General features: G+C 29.3%; 1 protein-coding gene across 1 annotated transcript in view; it reads left to right on the top strand.

Moving 5' to 3' along the window:
• Positions 1 to 21,477, top strand: part of LOC113376816 (neuronal acetylcholine receptor subunit alpha-7) — a 415,073-nt gene that overhangs the window by 207,790 nt on the left and 185,806 nt on the right. The window contains exons 3-4 of the mRNA XM_026616883.1: positions 5,872 to 5,981; positions 20,493 to 20,673. Coding sequence (XP_026472668.1) covers positions 5,872 to 5,981; positions 20,493 to 20,673 — 291 coding nt within the window. The remainder of the gene's footprint in view (positions 1 to 5,871; positions 5,982 to 20,492; positions 20,674 to 21,477) is intronic.

The raw sequence follows: 21,477 nt of genomic DNA, 5'->3' as shown, positions 1-21,477 counted from the left end.
TATGTGTAAATGTGTGTATATGTATGTGTGTGTATATATGTATAGACATATTTAACTATGATAATTTAAAACATTGTTTTAAAAAACAAACCGTTCTATATCAACAACATATTATTTTATCCTATAGCGAAATCTAGTTTTCAACTGGACCATATTCCTTCTCATTCCTATTTGGTATTGCATGACTCACCAAAGTGACCTTCAGTCAATCATAAGTTTTCAGTCGACTACAATTCGAATGGCACGTGCATTTAGTAAAAACAACAAGTTGGAAGAGTTAATACATTATGCTAGTTTAGATATTCATATTTTAAATTGTAATACACTGATGATGAGACAAACCTAGTCTCGAAACGTTTGTAAAATTAATATTATTTAATAAATTAGTGCAAAAAAGAGTGCTATTTGTTCATATTTGTAATTAAATATATATATATATATATATATATGTGTGTGTGTGTGTGCATGCTTGTGCGTGTGTGTAATGGCATTTATTTCAAATTCATATAGAATATATAAAGCAAATCTTTTTTTCATTATTTGCAAAAATATGTGTATTGCATTACCAACATTGAATTGCCGCACATCATGAATTGATTGTAAATAGCGAAAAAACATTCATATGTGGTTATTTGTTATTGAGGATTTATTGAAATGTTCCATACATAACAATCAAACTAAATATAATAAAAATAAATTGAAAATATAGTGAACACCAATTCAAGTACAAATAAATTAAATCAGACATATTAAATCCGATTCATTAGAATAACACTCACTAATTACTGAAACACAGGAAAGCTTCTTAATTATTTGTTTGAATTTGTTAAGCACAACAATGAAAAACGTAAATTTTTGAAAGATTTTCGATCAAGCGCATTACATCAAAATTTTTATACTAAAACGTACATTGCAGTAGAGATATGAAAAGCCCTTTAATCTCTATTTCTTTGCCATATTGTACAATATAAAAGCAATATATGATGTGAAATTTCTCAACGTTACAAGCAGCTTTCGACCGATATTGTAAATAGATGTTCTTCGTACAAGTAGTTCTCAGACAAGACACTGCAAATAGCAAAAGATAGATTCGTTCAATTGGATAAGGGTGAAATTTATCGCGCAATATATATCTTTTCTTTGACTTCGCAGTATTCGTTATTCCACGCCTGATAAGCAATAGTTTTTGTGTCAGAGTAATCAATATAAGTGAGATATATTGCTAGACACAGCAAAAAATAAATCATACAAAAACTATGAGTTAGGAGCACATGTTAGGACAAAATTACATTTATGATTTATTAATAACAATGTTAAATTGAAAATTTTATTGAATGTCGCTGCGGAATTTACAAAAAATTATAGAAACAAATATCCTATCAACAAAACAGACGAATCGATAATGCGTGCAAACTGCAAAAATGTATGTACTTAAGTGAAGCCAAAATAAATAAAGCTTCAACAAAATTCAACCATGATACATTGTTTAACTACCCATAGGGTAAGTTATCGTAGTTATAAAAATTATTTTTTTTATATATCTTTACGTTCCAAAGCCTTCTTAAATAGATGTATGTGTGTGTGTGAGTGTATATATGTGCGCATACAATTTTTGGCCGACTATTTCAAGAATGCGGGTCAACGATTCCTATTGATGGGGAGACGGGCTGATTAATATTTGGCCAATGCAAATCCAGCCATTTCGAAGATACGAGGCAGAAAATGCAAAAATAGTGATTCAATTTCTGATAGAACGGAACGTCTGAATTGAATGATTCAAAACACACTTTATTTGTATTGACGAAATAAAAAACTAGTTAAATTGTAAATGCAGGTTTAGTAGATCTTTCGAAGATCTAATAAAAAAGTTAGAAAAGAGTCTTTTGGCAGTCAAAAATAGTCATCAGACATATGCGCATCAAATTACCTATATAAATTTGCTGCTAATAATTTAATATGATATATAACAAACTATTCAAATAAAATAGTATCAATGGACAAGGGCGGTTATTTCCGTCCATTATTAAATTTATCAAGCATGTATTATTATTTTCCTCTGTTGAAAAAAGGAAACAAAGAAAAAATTATGTAGATATTATATGATCAGTGTAAAATATTTGAGTGCACAAATAAATATTACGACAATCCAGATCATAAAATATATCAAAGATTTAGTGTGTTATTTTGCTCTTTATTTAAGTTTGTTCGCATATTAACGAGTTTATTCATTGTTGGTTATTTAAATAAGCAACCATAATTGTTTGCACTATCTTCACAAATATTATATTTTTAATCTTGTGTCTTGGACCAGATGACAATTTTTTTGAAAAACAGCAAAAAACAAACAAAACAAACCAACATTTCTATAATGATGAATTGGGAGTTTTACTGAACATAGTCACATAGTTGTTTTTTTTTAATATGTGTTATTATTTGTAATAATTTACAATCTAATTATTCAAAGTCAAATTGGACCTTTGTGTCCTGCCCTACCCTACCTGATTCTTTAACCACTAACTTCTACAATAAAAATTGCACCGGGCCTACAATAATATTTATAATAATTTCAGAACAATGAAAAACTTTATTTTAGGATTATTTGCAACCAAGCAAATTTTGTAATTTTTTTTTTGCGATTTGACAACCCTGCATAAAAAGTTTACATTGTATTAAATTCATACGCAATATTTAATTCTCCAAAAACTCTATGCGCCAAAGTATGAATTGAGCGTTAGATATAAAATGACCACAACGAAAATTTCATATTTTGCATGTGAATACTTTATGCAAAGCAAGAATATATCTTTTTATAACCCGTATAATGTTTCTTTGCCCGTACCGGTTTCATATTTCGAAATATTTATGGCCAGAATATATAAAATTAAATTACTATATTAAACGAAAAACATGCTTCTCGAAAACAGAGTTCCCTAAACCATAACCGTTGATTTAGAACGTGCATAAAAACAGAGACCAGGAACGTTAAAATTCATATGTGCATCTAGAGAATGTACAATTGCGACAAATTGTAATAAATAAATAAATTTTAAATTCGCAGTGACATAGACAAATGGGACTCGTGTCCACGTGTCAGCGCGGTAGGAAGTGTAGCAGTTTATATTTCGACAGCGACACAAGTGCGCTTTGAAGCGAAGATTGTAAATGATTTTACGAAAATTTAGTCACGCTGATGGCATTAAAACGAAATGATTATTTATTTCATAGAAATATTTCCACAATGCTGTACAACAATGCATCAATCAAATGTAAACGTTGGCATTTCGTTGCTATGTCCTTTGATGTCCTTGGATATAAAATATTTTACATTCTATTTAATGCATTCAATTACAGACATATGTTTGAATTCAAAATATGCAGGGTATTCAAATGTGAGCATTGCGCCACGAACATATTTCAGGCATAGATTTTTTAACCATGTTTTTAAAATAATAATTATTGACACCGTTACGAAATAATAGTCATTTTTTGTATTTCTATTTTCATGACATAGACATATATACTTTGTTAAATTATCCAAAATTCAGTCTATTTGAGGAAGACAAGACAAAAATGTTACAAAAATTGTACTACATAAAGTCGCAGACCAAACCCTTAAATTTGGTATCATTGCTAGATTCAAATTGTTATTCCTTTATAATTTATTTATTATTAAAGAAAGTAATATTATATACATTAATTAAATTTGTATATTATGTATGTTGTTAAATATTGATAAGAAGCCAATAAAAAAAAATCCAATATAATGTATACTGTATACACATTGTTATCTCATCGAATTTACATAAATTTTTTGAAAAGCAACCGAGGAAAATAAACTATGAAACATGCAAATTGTATCAATTGATAATATGGGCTCGCCCGTGAGTAAGTATTTTGGACTATAAGATTTGAGCCAAAGGTCCCAAATTAGATGCCGACCAGCTTGCTGTCAGGCGATAGTGACATCGGTTTTTACTTGAGTCATCGACAGCAATATGTTTACAAACAAAAATAGCCCTTACCTAACATTGCTGCATCAAGGAAATAAAAATCATCACTACGACATAACTTTTTATTATATCACTTTCTTATTTTTCGAATAAAGATAAAAACTTAAAAAATCTATGAGCTATTGTAATAATTAACTTAACGAACTATGAGGTTTTTTATGGATGGTAACTCAAACAGTTGTCCTATCTGTATATGTCAGGTAACTGTTATTTTCACTAGGAAACATTGTTATCTATATTTCCAAGTAGAAATAGATGTCACTACTGCTTGAAATCAACCTAATTATTTATTTTACGTATTATGGGGGTCTTCCTATGTGATGAGTTGAAAAAATTGAATTTTTTTAATTTCATATTTCGGTAGATTATACCTTTAAAAATAACATATTAAAATTTCAAATCGATATCTCAAATAGTTTTTGAGTTACAGCCATTTAAAAAGTATACATATAGTATATAGTACAACGATCATTTTATCTTTAAACGCGTTTTTCTCAGAAACGGCTGGACCGAATTACTTGAAATTTACAGGGCACATTCAATATATTTAAGCGCATGGAATGAACTATTATCAATCAAAAATTTCAAAAGTTCGATTTTTTATAGCAAAAAAACAAAAAAAAAAACCGCCTAATTTGCAACTTTTATTTCAAATGTCTATAAAACATCCAATTTTTTTTGTATTCATTTGATTGTAGTTCATTCCGTGCTTTTAAGCCTACAAATTAAAACGCCGTTTATTTTTTTTTGGTCATATAAGCCGATCAGCCGGAATCGTGGAGACAGTGGGAGCTCTTTTTTTTGAGGGGGGAGTGTTTAGAGCGCTGTAACTCTAGTTGGACTAAATTTTTTTAGCTGAAATTTTATATTTATACTGTCCAAATATGTATTAATAAATGACAAAAAACTTGAAGCTCTAACTATTTACTGGTCGTAGAAAAAAAATCTAAAATATCCCTAAATAACAGGCCGTCACATAGGAAGACCCCCTTATATCATTTTTTCATAGGTGGCAATCCAAAGAGTAGTTTCATCTCATTAACAGTGTGTTAAATTTTATTATTACAATACCTGTAAAAAAGCAAACATTTTATTGATGCAGCAGTGCTGGATATGGGCTATTTTTACTTGGAAACATATTTATATTTATATTTCCAAATGAAAACCAATGTCACTGCTTGACATCAGAGGGATCAAGCCCAGAACCTCTCGACCAAGTCCAGTCGCTCTAGCCACTTTCCCTTGAGTAAGCCCAAATGTTTAATAGATAATGCATATTACAACATACACAGTAACTTAAAACTTAAAAGATCTATGAGCTATTGTAAGAATTAACTTAACGAACTACAAGGTATGTTATGGATGGTAACCCAAACAGTTGTCCCATCTGTATATGTCAGATAACTGCTATTTTCACTAGGAAACATTGTTATCTATATTTATTTATAAGTAAAAACAGAATTTATTTTACGAATTATGTCGTTTTTCTTATAGATGGCAATCCAAACAGTTTTTTCTCATTAACAGTGTGATAAATTTTATTATTACAATATCTGTAAAAAAACAAATATTTTATTGATGCAACAATGGTGGATGTTTTACTTGGAAACATATTTATATCTATATTTCCAAGGGAAAACCAATGTTACTACTGCTGTCACTACTACAGTCCAGTCGCTCTAGCCACTTTCCCTTGAGTGAGCTCAAATGCCTAATATATAATGTATATTACAACAACAGTAGTGCAGCTTATGTACCTACTTGTAAGATTAGTTTTTTTTGGAATGTCGTATTATCCGAACTTCGCTGAATATTACATATGATAAACAATAACACTTTAATATTTCCCTTTCTCCTTCAGGAATGGAATGACATGAACTTGCGATGGAATACCTCAGAGTACGGCGGCGTGCGCGACCTCCGCATACCGCCGCACAGGCTGTGGAAGCCGGACGTGCTTATGTACAACAGGTGAGTCGAATTTGCATAACCGACAAATTGTCGCCATATTCGAAACGAAATAAGGTACTTTAGCGACATTGATATTCGCATTTTGCTTAACAAGCAGTATAAAAATATATTTGATAGACAAAAATCATCGTTATTTTTAATAGTATTTGTACGAATTATTTTATTAAATAACTAGCAAACCGCGCGAACTCCGTTTCACCACCAGATAGTTTCATTTTATGTAACATTTCGTTAGGTGATTAAAAGATGAAAAAAAAAATTGTCTGCTGTTGAAATTGAATAAAAAATTGCACAATACACGTGCTTTATTTGATGGTTTCCGATTGAAATGTTAGGAAACAAATAACTTATTTTTTAACTTCCCGTAGGGTAAGTTATAGTAATCGCAAAAAAATCGAAAATGAAAATTTTTATATATCTTTACGTTTCAGAGGTTTCTGAACATTTTGGCATACCTTAGAAAAAATGGATGTATGTGTGTGTGTGTGTGTGTGTGTGTGTATGTATGTATGTATGTATGTATGTATGTATGTGCGTGTGTGTATGTATGTGCGGATACAAATTTTCGTCGACGATTTCGGGAACACGGATAAACCGAATTGAATAATTCAAAAAACATTCGATTCGTATTAATAAGGAGACGTGCTGATTAGTTTTTGGCGAAGGCAGGTCTAGCCGTTCCAAAGATACGGGGCAAAAAGTGCCGAAAACGGTAACTCAGTTTTTAAGAGAACGGGGCGTCCGATTTGAATAATTCAAAAAACATTTTACTTGTATTGACAAGATAAAGAATTGATCAAATTTTCATGAAGGCAGGTCTAACGGTTTCGGAGACCTGATGAAAAAAGTAAAAAAAAATGCCATTTGGCGGTCAAAAATAATCATTAGACATATGCACATCAAATTATCAGATATTTTATAGAGATTTTAACAATAAGTATAATTTTTTTTTACATTTCTATGGGTTCCGTACCAATGTTTACGCGTTAGACGGCGACGCGGCGCTTACGCGCTTTGATATTTCGTCTTTATGCAGTTAAAGCAGTACGATTGCTTTGAAAAAAAGTTTAGATCTTCCAAAATATGTCAAAATAAAATAAAAAAATTTTTTTTTTCAAAAAAAAAAAAAAATAAAAAAAAATATTTTTCTAAAAAAAATTTTTTTTTTCAAAAAAAAGTATTTTTTTGTCCAATATATAGTTTCTCAAAAATTTTATTTTTTCGAAGTAAAATTTTTTCAAAAATCTTAATCGTTTTTAAAAAAAAATGTTGGTACGGAAAGTTCCAGCAATTTGCCTTAAGGCACGATGCCTTAATTGCCTTAAGACAGAATTCCACTTACAGCTAGTTTTACTTTTATGCCGGTTTAACTGAGTAGCTGTCAAATAAATGAGTAGCAGTCACACAAAAAGTATTAGTTTGTAGTACATGCTAAGTATCAGAGATGACGCTGTATGTGAAAAAAGAAAAAGTAGTTTTTGCTTTTCAGTTGAAATCTTTCTTCAATTTTCTTTGCTATAAACCTTACGGAGTCCGAGACCTTTCCAACGAATGCAAAATCGTCAAAATCGGTTAGTGCGTTCCGAAGTTATATCGTCAGGAAGGAAAACTCGACTTATTTTTATATAATAGATAAATAACAGTACGTAATAAGCACCGAAAACGTATAATTAAATATTGATTATCAATATTTAATGCACAAAAGTTCAGTCTGAATATATATAGGGTGTTCCAAACCTTCACGTCAAACCGAAATGAGGTGATAGTATTGATCTTGAAAAAATTTAGAAAACAATAATTATTTCACGTTGTTTGTAAATTATAAGCATCTAAGTGCAACCTAGAGCTTTTGTAGAGTTATGACTATTTTTCGATTATTGTTGTTAATTTTATTAATTTTGTTCAATTAAACTTTGGAACCGTAACATTAATGACATTTCTAAACCTAAATCAAAAACATTACCACAACTGCCTCAATTTTTCAAGAACGAGGACTTTTTATTAAACTATGAACTTCAAAATCGGTCGGCTTTGAGAAGCCGTTCCTTCAAAAAAATGTACTAAAGTGTGTTGGCAAGTTATATCTACCGTAGATACATTTAATCAAAATTGAAAAATGGTAAAAGACTTGGAAATTTTATTATTAAAAATTTTTGAGTGAACCAAATAAAAACCTAAACTTTTATGAATTTTTAAATGCATCATATGGTGGATATCCATATGATTAATTAGATATTAAGCGGACTGTAAATTATAAATCTTCCGTCGCCATAAGAAAAGTGAATAAAACAACTATTTGCTTTACTTTTGCTGCTCTCTCAGTTATTATAAAGTGCATGTATTTTTTATATGCAAAAATTTATACCCCCTACCCCGTAAGTCCCAGGTTAAACGGAGAAAGACCTGTTCAACCTTACCATAAGGCCTAACCTTACTAAAAACTTCTTAAATCGCATAAGTTTAGAAACTAAAATATAAGAAGTAAATAACTACTAGGATATCATCTAGCACTGTAAAATTTTTATTGCTATTTCTACAGCAATTTTCGTACGAATTTTGTAGAAATTATTTTTTTATGAATGCCAAACAATTGAAAATATATGAAAGCGATATAAAAATGATACATACAAACATGTTTCAACCGCAACAATTGCCATTAAAATTAATTAAAAAAAGCAATTAGAGCACATAAGACAAAAATATTACAATTACCTGTGGTAGGTTTTCATGCATTCGTTGACAAAAAATGAGAAGGAATAAAAAAATATATCAAATGTATTTAACAATAATATTCTGCAAACAATTTTGGCAAGCAATGTGATATTTGAAAAAATATATAAGCTTAAGTGGTTCCTAATTGTTTCACACTTTCATATCCAACACAGTTCTATCTAACAATAAGCAAATAGGATAATCATGTAATGGTCGATTATAACTGTACTCATTCTTGTTTGAACTTTTAAAATACAGTTTTGTGGCGGACATAGCTCAGAGGTAGCATGTCCGACTCACATGCCGGAGATCGTTGGTTCGATCCCTGGCGCTTCCAATTGTAAAATATCAAAAATGTGTTAGAATTTCAATTGTAAGATGTATGTAAAAAAAAAAAAAAAAAATGATTAGAATGTATAAGGTATTAGAATGTATAAAAATTGAATTAGAATTGAAAATGTAGTAAAATGAAATAGTAGAAAGTAGTAAGAAGACTAAAAAGGGAAGAATGAAGATAAGTTGAGCTATGCAGAAGAATAGGATTTGTGTGAAGAAGATAAGTTGAGAGAAAGTATATAGTATAAGAAGAATAGAATCTATATATAAATTGAATTTGATATAAAAAAATAGTATAGAATATAAATAAATGTTGTAGGTGGCTAAATGCTCAGAGTAAGCGAAGCCAAATAAAAAATTTAAAAAAAAAAAAAAAAATACAGTATTATCCTTAATAAAGAATTTTTGCAACAATTTCAGTTGAAGATGGGGCAGGGTACAAAGGTCTAATTTGACCAAGCTAAATATCACAAAAATAGCACATATCAAACAAACAACTATCTGTCTGAGTTCAGTAAAACTACCAGGTAATTCATAATTATATTAATGCGTTTTTTACTGTTTTTTCAAAAATTTAATGTTCTTGTCCTATGGCGGGTAAAATGGAATGGTCAGTGGGCAAATAGGCCTAATGTCTTATTTTTAATTAAAAGGAATTTACGAAATAATAGCTACAATATATAACCATTGCAAAATATATACTTCATAGGTACATTTTCACAGAGATAACACTTGATATAAACTTGATGTAGTATTTCGTCAGAAATAGTCAACAATTGAGTTGGAATAACTAGTTATTTAAATTATCTCTTGTAAAACTGCTTTTTTAATTTATTTTTATCGACTATTTTTTATTACACCTCTGCCAGGGTAAAGAATCAGTTGATTCTTTTTATCCCTTTGACTTGTAAGCTTTTGTAGAAGTTATATATAAACGAAACATTAGCAAAATGTCTTATAAGACACTTAAATAACGTATACTTAAATTTATATAAAGGTCTGAACGTAAACTAAACCAAAAAATAACAACGAAAGAAAATTCTTTTGCTATGGTTTCTTCAATATTGTTATTCATTTCCCGATAGGAACGTTATAAAAATCAAGATGATGCCTGGTTATTAATGTTTTTGTCTCTACTTGTCTCTACCCGAGGACCTTTAAACCTTGTTCTACCCTATCTCTATTATAACTTATCTTTGTTAAAAGAGCTATATCAAGACAATTAATATTGTTGACTTATATAAATATTAGAATTATAATACGAGTATCTCATCAATAGGCATGTTTGCTAAATTGCTCAATTAAAATAGTGAACTAAAAAAGTTTTTCCTCTAAAGGATTATTGCAAAGAATTCATCGCCTCAAATATCACACAAACGATTTTTCTGAAAGCGGTTCAGTATTGTATTTTATGAAAACTTTCGCAATAATTAAAACGTTTGTATACTTTTTGCTCGAGACAAAAAGCGCGTATATGATTCTATTCCTCCGCCGCCACCACTTCTGTTGAGCGTGTAAGCCACAATCCGGGTGCGAGCGGAGTGCTCATTACTCATCAAAAGAGAGTAAACACTGTGTTGTCACCCGGCGTCATAAAAATAAAAATATCATCCCTTGAATTATGAATAAAGTGAACATTAGATAAGAGCGATGCATACAATAAAGGTAGAAGCCAACGCCACGCGGTGAAGATTTTCTGGATTAATCGCAGGTGACAATCTTTTACGATACGCGCGGCAAAAAGTTGTTAAGGTAAAACAACTTTGATGTTTTGTGATTCATTCAGTTGTAATAAAAAATAATGCGTAAGGAACGACAGAAGGCATCTAAATATTAATGGAATTTGTAATGGTGTACGACATTTTGGACAGGTTGCGACAAATTGTTTCAATGTTTTCAAAAATGAGGTGAATAATTAGTTGAGACGTTCCTTACGCGTCATTCTGCGTAATACGTTTAATGTTTAAAGATCGTGTCAGTTATTTTCATAATTTTATTGTAAGATGAACATTCTTCTATATATCATAAATTATATTCTCAATTCATTCGGTTCTAGGATAAATACATATTTACGTATATACGTTAGGGTGGTCCTTAATATGGACATTTTCGAATTTCCTTGCTCCCAAGAGCTCAAATGGTTCCAAATTGATAAAAAACAATTCTCTGAAAGTTTTAGCTCTTAATATTATCTTTTAGATGGAGCGCAATTCAATAAAAGTTTTGTATGGAAATAGCATAACATATAAAACAAAAACAAGAACTTATTGTCTTTTTATTTATACTAATAATACGCTTTCTTTAATCTACTAATCTGTAAAAAAAATCAAGTGCTTACTTTTAAATTGTAAAGACTAACTAACAAAAATTTCTGGCTCACAAGAGTCCTGTTTCATAGCAATACCAAAAAAGAAAAATAAACGCAAAAAACGGCAACTCGGTTTTGAAAAACATACATCAATAGATTGGAATATTTAAAAATGAATTACATTAAAGTTGATGATGCTACGGTTTAACGTCAATTTAGGCATCATAAAAATATAATATAAGAAATATCTATTTAATAGTCAAAAATGATTAAGTGATCAAATGAACAAAATATAAAAACTTTATAGACTATGCCATTTACATATTTTTAATGATTTTGATTCCTAACATTTATTAATAACTTTTGTTACTAATATTTTGAATTATGAACTTATATCACTTTTCAGGATCAAGCTTATTTCCTATGAAGCCAACTTTTATATTTAGATTTTTACTTCACATGTGACACTGTTATATTTTAAACAACAAATTCAAATATGTGTTTAATTTGACTTAATGCAATTTAATTTTTAATATTAAATATATTATTGATATTTGAGTAAGTTTTTTTTACAACCGGACAATTTTTTTTCCTTTTTGAATGTGATGAGAATTTTTTTTTATACAGATAAAAAATTATTACGAACACATACTGTTTTTCAAATAATTTAAATAGTTATTATCTATTATAGCAACAAAACTAATGTTATTAATTTTTCAAACTTCTTCACAATATATGAAATTCAAATTTTTCAACTATTCTTAATATAGTGCCGAAATCGTATTTAGAAAGTACACTAATTATATATAAATTTTACAATGAAAAAATAAAATTAAAATCATATTAATTCATAAGAGTTGAACAATATGTATTAATGTCTTACTCTGATATCGAAAAATTCAAGGTAATGCTTAAGTACAATTCATGTATATTTGTCAAACATTTAAATTATCAAGACAAAATCAAATCATAAATTTTAAAAATAAAAGTTAATTTTACTTCGTAAGAGTATATTCTGTATTTTATTTAATTGCAATTTAATACAAATTGTCATTACAACCTCATTTAGCTCTCTATCATGAAATTTAAAACATTAATTAATTAAATAAAGATAAAATTTAAATTTACACACAAAGGTTAGGAATGATTTAAGTAGGTACTAATAGAATATTACTGATTATATTGAAAACTATAGAAAATTTTTGCCAACAAAATTCGAATCATAAACCTTTGACATTCCAGTACTTTGACAGCAGAGTATCTAATCTTATTCCTCCGAGACAAATTCTTTTGTCATTTAAAAGTTCTCAAATAATAAAATTACATAAAAACTAGCGATATTTCTTTGTATAGGGTTTAGTGTAAAATTAATTAAAATCGTTGTTATTCATGATACTCCGAGCTCATAAAGATATAATAAGCTGAACTAGCAGCGAGTAATGAAATTCCGACGTAAACACATTTTTCTTGTTTTTATTTTCATTTGGTATATTAAACCGTAGGGCTTCGTTGGCCGTGTGCCATATAATACGTATCTTTTATAATATGTAAATGTCATCGGTCAAAAAAGCCGGGCGCCCATATAGAAAGGTACATGCAGGAGGATCTACTAGAAAGGTCAGAAACCTTTCTGCCTTTAACCGTTTTGCGGCGAATTTAACTTTAAAAGAGAACCTCGTTTGCAAATTGACAATTTAAATAAATTTCCTCTGTCGGCCAATTGCTGACCCGGCACAGTATATCGTGCTCAAGCTAGGAAATTGCTATATCAATTCATAAAGCTTATAATCGAAGCGGAGAGAGACGTCTATTAGAGTTCTTCAAATTATTTAAATACGAACATGATACCGAACAGAATTTAACTACTATAACATGTTTTTAGACCGTGTATATAACATCAATGGATGGTGATGGAAATTTAATCGCAATCATTTTTGTCCCAAGTGGCTACAATGCGATTGATTATATTGTTAAAATGCATATTATATATGGAGTGGAGAAGTGCTTACAAAAATACATAAAATAGAATTTAAATAACTATAAAAGTAAAAATTGTTTCACAACAAAATCATTTCATGCAAATCCAATCGGAGGTCATTCGTCAATTACTTGACCAAACTATTAAGTTGTGTCTGACATGTTGTGCAGTAGTCATTATTCTTATCGTTCAATAAGAATGAATATATTCGTTCTATTATAATTAGATAGAAATGCCTAGACAAGAAGGTTTTAGAAATTATATTTAGAATTGCATATATTAGAAATGTAGATGATCAAGATTTGACCAATCCATTCTATGAATTCTACATCTCAGGTTATGATGTAATAAATAGACGTAGATTATTACAAGTAGTATAGTCTAGCAAACTGCACTCTACGGTAATAACATGTAGATTTGAGTATTAATATAAACACAAAATAGCAATTTTATTCAATTCTTACGTTGACGTAATACTAATTGGTTACGAGTTTACAAATTAAACATAGCGATTTCCATAAATAAGTTCAATACTTTTTTTTTCATATTATTCTAGCTCATATATTAACAAAAAAACACCAAAAATAAAACTAGTTTAGAAAGAAACCGTAATTATTGCTATCGGTTTATGGCACTAGAGCCTTAGCCTAGAGACAAAAAAATCAGTGGCATTATTTAAAAGAAATTTTGGAAAGGTTAAAGTTATAAAAATACTTCAAACAAATCAATATTAACAACAAAAAATGAAAAAATCCGAATAATCAAAAAAACTAAAAAATATATAAATAACATTATTAAGAATTATTAATTATTATTAGTTAATCAATAAGAATAACTACCAATATTCAAACCCTTATTGAATTTTTGTAATTAAACCACTTTTTGTAGGCCCTTAATATTTTATATTATTTGTTAAAATCATGTACTCTCTTAACACAATAAGTTTCATCAAAGTGAAAAAAAATCAATAATTATTCACCAAGAAACGATCGGTCGTACTTTAACAATGTTTAAAATTTAAATATTGGTAAGATTTTTTGACAACAACGTAAATAAAAATTTGAGCACTTTCCTGCTAATTATAAAAAGCAGCTAGGCCGAACATTTCGCAAAACTCATCGATATATCCTCAGTAAGCCTTTATCAAATTTCATTGATGTTTGTTTGATGGCTACTCATTTGTTTGACAGCTACTCATTGTTCTCTGATCAGTTAATTTCATGTGACAAACCGGCATTGTGTTCACTGTGAAATTGTGCAAAAAAAGCAAAAAAATAAGTTATTCGTTTCCTAACATTTCAATTGGAAAGCATCAAATCAATCACATGTATTGCGCTAATTTTTATTCAATTTCAACAGCAGGCAATTTTTTTCTTCATTTTTTAATCACCAAACGAACTGTTACATAAAATGAAACCATCTGGTGGTGAAACGGAGTTCGCCCGGTTTGCTTTCATACAACATTCATACAACAGCACCGTCTTTTGTATTATATTCATGAATCAGCTGGGTTAAAAAATTATAAGCTAATTAAATAGAATTTTTATTTTATGCTGAAAACGTTATTGAAACCATCATATAAGTTACTCCCAAATGTTCCATGTAAATGCAAATTCTCGAACCTTTTCATCTGGTTTGATTTAAATGAAAATAAGAAAAAGGTCTTTCAAATAATAAACCTGAACATTATTACACAGCCTTCAGACCAGAAAGCGAACGAAAAAACGTCGTTTGACAACTAGATCCTCTTGTAATATAACATCGGGCTGGAAAGGAAATGATCGCACTTCCGTTAATGACACGATAGCGCGGATGCCACTAGACACTGCGGGGTGGAAAACGTTTACAGACTATATTTCACTGTTACGTTACGTGTTTTCTTCTACTAATTAGTTGTTTCTTCAAACAGTTGATAGAGCACGAGGCAAGAATTCAGTATACATTTCATAAATCTTCTTACAACTTAATAAAATATGCTGTCTTGGTTATTTTCATTCCATTTTTGTGTCTTGTTCGTATTTTCTACTGTAAAAAAATCTGTGATACATTGGATTGAAATAAACAGAAAAACTCATGATCTTATAACTTATCGATTAGTAAGGCTATCCATCAAAATTTCGGAAAAGCTAAAATAAAAAATGATTATTAGAAATTGAACTTAATGGGACAAGTAATTCCAAGTAGTTCTGATTGCTGTTGAACCAAAAAAAAATCACACACTCTAAAATATCAAATACAGTAGAACCTGCACTCTATATATGTCCAGGTATATTGTATGCCAACCGCGACAGAGTTATATGTATGTACATACTTACAATTAGAATTTTTGCACGATTTATGCTGCAGTTTAGTATATGTATGTAATATAATCTAAGAAAATATATATGTACATACATAAGGACATTTAATTTCTTATTAAATTGATTTCCGTTGATATCTATGTATGTATTTGTTATTTTTGATAAATACATTATTCTTCATACATTGGATTATCTGGATTTTCGATTATCCGGATGCCTATCGACAACAATTAGTCCGGTTAATTGAGGTTCTACTGTATTAATTTAATTTTTAGCCCTATTTTCTATATTTCCATTCATTAAATTAAAACAAAAAGTAAATTTAAAAATCAATATAAATTTCAATAAAATTAATTATTTGTTTAGTCCATTTTATCAAAAAGTTTCCTGCTATTTTAAGATAAAAAATATTTAGTAAAAATCAAACAATCTAAAATATAAAGCTTAGTGTAATAAAATTAATAGCTTTTTAATATATACATTAGGGTAGTCCTTAATATGGATGTTTTCGAATTTTCTTGCTTCCAAAGACTCAAATGGTTCCAAATTGATAAAAAACAATTCTCTGAAAGTTTTAGCTCTTGATATTGTCTTTTAGATAGAGCGCAAATATCAAAAATTTGTATGGAAAGACCATGAAAAAAATTTCAAAAATCTTGCAGAGCGTCGAATTTTCATTAACAAATGACACAAATTTTTACTTTTAATTCATTTGTCGCTAAGTTATACCTAAAAATTTTATTTTAATTTTCGAAATTTTTTTCATGCAATTTCCATACGAAGTTTGATTGAATTGCGCTCTATCTAAAACACAATATTAAAAGCTAAAACTTTCAGAAAATTGTTTTTTATCAATTTGGAACCATTTGAGCCCTTGGGAGCAAGGAAATTCGAAAATGGCCATATTGAGGACCACCCTAAAATACATATTTAGTTTATATTATATTTGGATACTAAATATGTTATATTTAAGAACTCAAAATACCATGGCGCTTAAATGCATTCAAGTTCGAAAAGTTTTTACGCTTATATGCATAATATATTGTGTAACAACAAGTAGATTTGATAAATATTATAATGATTTATTTTCTAAATTAAATCAAGATTTATGGGATAATATCGAGTTATTTTAAGCGTAACTCATGTGGTGTTTCAAGTGCTACAATTTGTTGCACCTTAAAATAAAATAATAGAACTAATGTTATATTTCGACATTATATGTCATTTGGAGGTTAGCACCATAGACATAGCTTCTTGGCATTTTCGTATCTTATGCGGCTACACAACATAGACCGATTATTTATCAACTATTTTATCCAAGAATTCGACCAATAATAATTGCAAAGTGAAATGAAAAAGTGAGATACTGCTAATTATTGAATATGTAAGAAAACTTTCCATTTTCAATTAAAAATGTAAAGTTCTAATAAAAATGAGATATTATAAGTTTACACATTACACTATTCAAATAACATATTTAAGTTACTTAAACATTTTTATCGCGTCCTCTTACAAACGTCTTCTTTGGACAATTTTTCGATTGCCAAAGTATTATTAAGTGTATAACACATGATTTAGAAGCTCTGTCATCTTTTTTAACTTATAATTTTATATAATTTTATTACGAGAAGACTTTGAAATTATATTTAGATGAAACTTTATGGAAATTTGAACAGTGATTATATAAAATGAAATAAATCTAACAATTGATTGGGTAATCATAACAAATAAAGGGTCTCTTATCATGGTAATATAAAAATTAAAATTGACAAAAAAAACAGTTACAACGTTTGATATAAAGGTTGATATAAAGGGTGTTGATATAAAGTATAAGTTCGTGGAACTATAGATGTATATAATAAGATAATATTACTAACGGTAACCCCCGATGTGTCAGTTGCAGGTTCTTTACCCCTGAACCACTTGACAACGTGCAATACTCAGTAACAGGCATCGTCTGCCGTTGCGCCATTCTCGATTTCAACTTCGAAACGAGTTCCCTGACAACTATGCAGATTAGGTTACAGCACGTATAATAGATATCACTTGGCCAAACTTACCAGCTAAAACTATTGTCAAGCACTTTAACAGTATTTGCTTCAAGCTTCGGGGGCCCAAGTCAAACCCTTTAAAAGCGACGTGATTTCAATCATGCAATGCTAAAGGGACAAGTTTAGATGGTCTAGTCTAAGAAAGTTATGAATTGAATACAGTAACACTTATACTTACGTTCTTTTTTATCTATATTACCCATACTTCTCCTTATATACCAAAATACTTTTTATGAAGTCAGATTTTTGAAGAATGCAACTATTGTACTTCATAAAATTTTATCATGTTGAATTTTGCATACTTTTTTGCACATAAACGGACGAAAAATTTATAATTTTACTTGGAAACATTTGGTTTTTCATCTTTATTTTTAAATCAAAATCAATATCACTATCGCATGATATTAGAGTACGCAAAACGGTTTTTGTGTTCGAAATCTTGATCTCGTAGAGACTAAAGTATGGGCCAGGACGTCTGTGTTATCCGATGCACGACTCATGACTCAGTGGTAACAAATACATGTTTTTGAATTGAATAATTTATACAGCCCGCAAAACATGTATGTTTGTTACCACTGACAATGAGTCATAAATGCATCAGATAACACGGACGTTCTGATCCATATTTTTTTGTATTATTTATTTCTTATAACCAATCTGAACCTTGGGTTCAATGAGGTTATTTGCTAACAGGTACAGGGCTTTTAGAAATTCCCCCAGCCGGTAATTTCCTTACTGATCCATATTTTAGCGGTTAAATACTTGGGCGGCTTGTTGGCTCGTACCGCAGTATCTCTCCTGCAGAAAACACTCTCTTTGCGAAATAGTTAATGTATACATTTATCATAATTTACAAGTGTATTTTATATTGAAATGATTTATTCTAAATTGACTTACAACAAATCATCACTTTAACAAGATGACATCGTTCAAAGTTAATAACAGACTGCCAGGTCATCAAACACCAAATGAATATTTGTAACATATATAATTATTTTAAAACATGTAATATATCCACGAAATTCTGAAGAGAAAACTTCAATTTTCCCGTCTAACTTCGAATGCGTTGCTTATTAAATGCAAATGAGACAGCTCCATGCGAACTACAGTTAACTGTCTGGTCGTAATGGGTTTCTTTAAAAACACATTTTTTTCTTTTAAAAAAAGTAACGAAGTGTAAATAGGAGCTGCTGGAGTGCGATTGCCTGTGATTTGCATCTGGTTCACAAAATGCCACAAGCGTTAGAATATGCAAACAGAGTTTATTTCAGAAACCACTTTAGTTGAGTGTGTTTATGAAAATAATTGTAATTGTCTCTCAGTAAAATATTTAGCAAGATAAGCTTTCAATTTAATGAGTTTACATAGAAAATATTCAGTAACAGTTTGTAAAGTGTTTAGAGATTGATAAATTTTGCTACAAGGTTTAGTCTAATAAAGTTAAGATTTTTTTCATAAAAATAAATTGCAAATTGCAGATAGTTATGTATCAGATTATCCTTGTAAAGTACTGTTTTTACCCACTGTTCAATTATTGTTAATCCGTACTGTGAAAACACCCATTTCCTCTTTGGAGTTGATTGTCTAAATTCAAACTTTTGTGTAAAACATGATCATATAACTGTCGAAATAAAATTTAAACTTATTAGAATACCAATTTGAAACTATACAGTATAATTAATAACAAAACAAAAATCACGTCATTTTAATATATGAGGTTTCAATTTTATGATACAAGGTCAACGAGGTCAATTTATTGTTGGGTATAAAATACTACTTGTAAGAATATTAATTAACAAACGGTATTAGAAGCGTGGAGTATTTGTGCTGATTATATTTTTGATAAAATTGAATATGAATGAATTAAAATTCAAAATTAATCTACAAGAAGGTCGAATAAAATTTACTTGAAATATGAAATTTGTGGCTAAAAATTAATTAATTAATAATTAATAATTAATTAATTAAGTAGGAACTAAAACATTATTTAAAAAAATATATTTATTAAGTAAAAATGCAACCTATTACAAAACTCATTTTGTCCATTGAGCACGACCAAAATGACATAGGGTAAGGACATACTGATACTCTAATTTTTAAGAATGTTTTCAAAAATTATTTTTTGCATATTTAGAGTAGAAGGTTAAAGTCCATCACCTTTGACAAGATTGAACTCTTTTTGGCTATGTAATGCTAGAAAAATAGTACTATGTCATTTTGTCTATTGATCAAGTACATGATTTTGTTCGAAATTGAACAAAATTGAAAAATTAGTCAAAATTTTATTAAACACTAGATTATTGCAATAACATGTCTTGAAATCACTAGATTCCTAACTGGTACCTAAAAACATGAGAGAAACCTTTGAACTGAACTTTTGAAGGTGCAAAACACGCTTGAACTGGATACTGAAGACTTAAACAATGACGCTCAATATCTGACAGAATTGTTATAATAGATTTTTGCATGTTATACAGTCGCGAAAATAATTCAATTTTCAAATATATATATATATATATATATATATATATGTATATTATATTGTAAAAAATGTTTAATTTTAAGGAACTATCGAGCAATAGCTATTGCGAAAGACGTTTCAGTATCTCTAATATGATTGGAACAATATTGAAGTAGATGGGGTTTGTTGTTTGTTTGATGAATAAACCTATGTATACGAAAACGTTGAGCAGTTGAAATTTATAACATATCTGAACAGCGTGAAAGAAGGTTTTCTCTTATTTCCGTCGTAGGTTTTTTGTCCCGAATAAATAAGTAAACGAATAAACAATGTCACCTTTCTAACTAAATTTTCTTTTATTTCAGTGCCGATGAAGGTTTCGACGGTACATACCCAACGAATGTCGTTGTGCGAAACAACGGTTCGTGCATGTATGTTCCGCCTGGAATATTCAAAAGCACTTGCAAGATCGACATCACGTGGTTTCCGTTCGATGATCAACGCTGCGAGATGAAATTCGGAAGCTGGACGTACGGTGGATTTCAGGTAAGTCGATATTATTATCATTAAACTTTATGTATGTTTACATAAACATACATCCCAATACACACATAAACAATATATCTATATCAGGAATTTACCTATACGTTAATAACAATTTTAAATTACCATAAATTAACTGTTTTCAACTATTCAAAGAGAAAATGATGCTGAATTACTATTAAAAAAAACTAAACAAACAATTATATTCGTATATATGTTCATGTGTCACAATAAACCCTTTTGCTACAAGCGTCGTCTATAGACGACATCCGCTTGGTATTTGTGTACAACCATTATGACAAATTTTTCTTTAATATGTATCACTCTAAGTGAAGTTATTGAGTATTCTAATTCCTTTTAATAGTTTTTATTTTTATAAGTGTGATCTTTAATAATTAAGTACATTTCTATTGATAATGATTGAAAAATCAAAAAATATTTTGTGTATCAAATAGAAAATATTCAATGTTTTACATGCATGTATAACAGCGTCACTCCTTTCGTAGTGAAAAATAGAGAACTCAAAAAATGTAGACATTCTATATTTGCTATAGAATATCTGGCTTACATATGAAATAACGACGGTAGATAACCAGGTATAATAAACTGTAATTAACACGATTTGTGCAAAGGTGTGTAGTAATTAACTTACCGTAGAACAAGTTATAGTAATCGCACAAAAATCGAAAATGAAAATTTCTATACATCTTTACGTTTCTGAGGTTTCTGAATATTTTGGCATACCTTAGAAAAATGGATGTATGTGTCTGTGTGTGTGTACGGATACAAATTTTCGTCGACCATTTT

This window comes from Ctenocephalides felis, unplaced genomic scaffold (genome assembly GCF_003426905.1).
Source record: "Ctenocephalides felis isolate EL2017-DRISC unplaced genomic scaffold, ASM342690v1 CF-g0.4_SCAFFOLD_01886, whole genome shotgun sequence".
Lineage (NCBI taxonomy): Eukaryota > Metazoa > Arthropoda > Insecta > Siphonaptera > Pulicidae > Ctenocephalides > Ctenocephalides felis.
Note: the sequence above shows the minus strand (reverse complement) of the source record. Positions and strands in the feature narration are given on the sequence as shown.